We start from the raw sequence: 3,977 nt of genomic DNA, 5'->3' as shown, positions 1-3,977 counted from the left end.
ATACTTGACTGTGGAGAAGTCGTGGGGTAAATGATTAAATAATTATGAAGGATATACAAAAGAGAGACAACGCTTTCAAAATTGCTTGGACGTGTAACCCATGAAACAAAATCAGTTAGTCGACATTCTACAATAGAATGTATTTCTATATACGTATAAATTTTCTTAATTAAAACTTTATAATTTTTTTTATATGAAATGCTATAATCGACAATTAATTCCGGCGTAAGACGCCGCCATTGTCAAAACAAGTCCCGGTTACTATAGTATTTAGACATTATTAATCTGAATACAAATCCAAGTTTAAATACCCCCGTATACAAAATTTATCTGTTCGCGTTCCATATTAATTGCTAAAAACAACGTCTTATTTTCTACTCAGCAATGATTTTAATGGTATTTAGTCTCCTTTTTCTATAGAAATTTTGAAACTTTGTTATTTATTCAGCTAAATATCATCACCACCATATCATCGGTGCATTCTATGAAACCAATATGACGAAATTTTACAGTCAAGAGTACAAAAACTTGAGGTCAATCAATTTCTACACTTCCTTGTTTTTATAACATTTGATGATAAAAAAGTTCAATAAATCTGTAGCAGACTCCACACTCTCACTCCATTCAGTAGTGACATGATACTACCTCAAAATTCCACAACTGAGGTGTCTGGATCATCGATGCTGTCACAGCGATTTTTTATCAATAAAATGCGAAGATTTGTGAATGTCGGTAAAATATGGTTTACATGCAACATTAATAGCAATAGATAGTGAAACAAAAGTTCATATAAGTATTTTTATCTACTTTGATTTAAAGGTTAAAAAAATTTCTAATTTTCATTGTTTTGATATATATTTTTTTCTACACAGCTATGCGATATGCAAGAAGAGCACTTGAATAATAAATTAAGAAATACAAAGAAGTCTTACTCGTAACTTCGATTAACTCGACACTCGATCGGAAAAATCTACAGCATACAGGTCACAAAAAATTATCATATTGCCCTACCTTATAAAAACAGATGTACTTTAACACCACACTTTTAAATATGCTTTTTAAAACAATTAAGACCATTAATTGAAGTCATTCTACATCAAACATCTGCACAAATCATTCACATACATAGTTTATTTCATGTACTGAATAACTTTCACGACTCCTGAGTCATATAAACCTACCCACAACCTTCCCTCACTGTCAACACTCAATCCACACGGTGTCTCTAGATTTTCTACACATCTTAGAAATTGTCCATCCTGACTTAGGATATGGAGACAGTCATTGTCTACATCTGCCACAATGATGTGACTCATCGAATCTGTCACAATCTGTCTAGGAGTGAATGGCCGCTTCCTCCAGGCAGGTGCACCGTCGTATCGGAATCGGACTCTTCCGGTTTTACCAACCACTACCACAGAGTTAGCATTAAGATCAGAAACGCAAATGTCGTCATTGTTGTTCTCTGAAATAAACAACATCCATTTACCACTACTATATATTGGTTTTCCATCTTCATCCTCATATATTTCCTGCACCACAATCTGTCTTTGATAACGCAAAATTTTATTTTGGGTACCATTATTCATATTAACTAGGATGTCCCCTGATCTGGTACAGCACAATCCCTTAGGTTTCCAGTCTCGTGGTGTGTTAATCAATGTTTCTTCCATGTTGTGACCGACAACAATGTTCACACATCTACTGCCGTAATCACTGTAAACAAGATCTCCTTCTCTGGTCACTTTGATGTCAAAAGGACACAAACCACAGCACGAAGTCTCAACAGTATCCTGTAGAGACCCATGTATGTCAACACATCGTGCTGTATATTTCTCACCACTAAGCCAAACCTTATCTGCTCCCACACAGGCTACTCTGAGTAGAGGTTTAACTTCAGTAGGAATGGTTACAATCACTCTGGCTTTGTCTATTAACTCTCTCAAACATACATAAGAGACTTTGGAGAGTGTGACAAGTGTTAGTGTAGCCTTGTACTTACCCAGTTCTATAGTAAGTTCTTTATCTTGGAAGGTGTTTGTTTTCAATGCAGGAATTTTGATATCAATATCAGGAGGTATGTTTCTGTATTTTGGTAGGTTGGACTTGTAGTTGGTGATTTTGGACACCCTGTTGGTCTTCAAGATTTCTTTGTTTTGTATAAGTGTTTTCTGCATTTCTGAAATCACCGATATGAGCTTTCTCTGCTGTGTTTCTAGATCAACAAGATTATTGTCTTTTATAGATGAAATTAAAGAGCCAAGTTTATCAAAAATGATGTCGATTTTATCGTGCCATAATTGCCTGTGCTTTTCGGTTTCCTGTTCTAATTCCTCATATTTAGCAGTGCATTTGGAAGCTTTTGCTTTAATAAAAACTTTTCTCTTCTGGAACCTTGGAATGATAACAGTTTCAATTTCCTTAACTTCTTTTTCAATTTCTTTTCTTTTGTTCACAACTATATTGGACAAGCCTACAACATCATGACCTTTATGGTTGCAAAGAAAACACTTGATGCACACAGGGACATCACACTGTTGACAATGGGCCTGACATCTCAGGTGGGGGTGAAATTCACATTCTTGAAACACCAACTGAATATTTCTTTTTGTATAAGGAACAATGTCATGTGTAAGAAACTGTTGCTTGTCCACGTGTTTACTGACACAGTCCACACATAAATTGACTTGGCAGTTGTTACAGAACTGCTGGGTTGGTTTGTCGCAGAGGTCACAAGTAATGACATGTTGTGCCCAGGAGATTGGAGTAGCCATTTCAAGATCTGAAGAATAAAATAAGTATTTTATACATGTTTATATAATGCTTGTTTCTTGACCTACATTTATTTGGCTTTCTTTAGTAATTTTAAATGAAGAACAAAAGATTTTTTTAATAGAAAAAGCTTGATAAATATCTTTTCTTTAGATAAAAATACGCATTTTATTGCTTTTAAGTAAGCATTTATCAAATTTCCTAAACCAACCTGAAAAATAACTCAATATTCTACACAGGTCCCTTTCAATGTTTGCTTGCAAATTTCAGTCTGTTGTTTTGAATGATTTTTATCCACTTCTATGGTTGCTAACAAAGGGCAGGGAATTTCGACAAAGATAATCAAACGCTTGGTTGAGCAGGACACAAGTTGAGAAAATGGGTCATAGTTTAAACCAACAAAGTTTACTGGGTGTATCTAGGAATATTCCCAAGTTCATAAAATCAACATAAAAAGTTTATGACTCGTATATTCTTTTATTTTTTTAAGGATAAAGAAAAGAGAGATAACTTTTAAAAATATGATTTGAATATGTATTTAATTTACCATGTATAATTTTGATTTTCTTTTTTTTCATTTTGAGCTGAATATTGTCGAACAAATGTCATACTTCCGATGTTAGGCGACATTCTAGTTTGGATCGGACTTTAAATTCACTGAAAGAGGTTTTCCGATCTCGCAGCACGGTTCCTAACATCTCATCTTGCAATACAATCACATATAGGATTAAGGATATAATTGAGAAGAAAAGGAAATTTTTCTTCGACAATCCAGAGAGTGTGAAGAGTGTATAGATCTATTTAAATGAATCTATGTAATATATTATTAAATTATCTGTATGACAGTTTTCAGTTTGTATTGTTTTAAAGGGTTCAATTTCATAATAAACAGTCGAGAAAATCTTTAACTGGATGGATCTGGTTAACGTTTGTTAGCTGTTTACTGGATTTTGACTAAAAAAAAAAACAATAATTAGGTTTGTTACTGACTGTCCGAAGAAATATGTCGTTTTTTTCATGTCCATGGAAGGTTCGCCTTAGAAAACAATGCGGCATATTTCTCTGAACAATCTGTAAGAAACCAAATACGTTGAATTATATTATTGCAAATTAAAAAGAAATGTAGCTTCCTTCTTAGACCTGAGATTGATTCATCCCATTAATTATTGAACAGCTGAATAAAGTCTCATTTTTTAAGTTTTTTG

At 33.7% G+C, this 3,977-nt stretch overlaps 1 protein-coding gene across 1 annotated transcript; it reads right to left on the bottom strand.

Moving 5' to 3' along the window:
- Positions 1–1,130: 1,130 nt before the first annotated feature.
- LOC133194471 (uncharacterized) lies at positions 1,131–2,774 on the bottom strand. The gene has a single exon (XM_061330423.1). The coding sequence runs from the start codon at positions 2,772–2,774 to the stop codon at positions 1,131–1,133; it is 1,644 nt and encodes a 547-aa protein (XP_061186407.1).
- Between the last annotated feature and the right edge of the window lie 1,203 nt (positions 2,775–3,977).

This window comes from Saccostrea echinata, unplaced genomic scaffold, assembly GCF_033153115.1.
Source record: "Saccostrea echinata isolate AGI-Se365-2 ecotype Australia unplaced genomic scaffold, CSIRO_AGI_Sech_v1 ptg000029l, whole genome shotgun sequence".
NCBI lineage: Eukaryota > Metazoa > Mollusca > Bivalvia > Ostreida > Ostreidae > Saccostrea > Saccostrea echinata.
The sequence above is the reverse complement of the archived record's forward strand: the minus strand, read 5'-3'. Positions and strand labels throughout refer to the sequence as shown.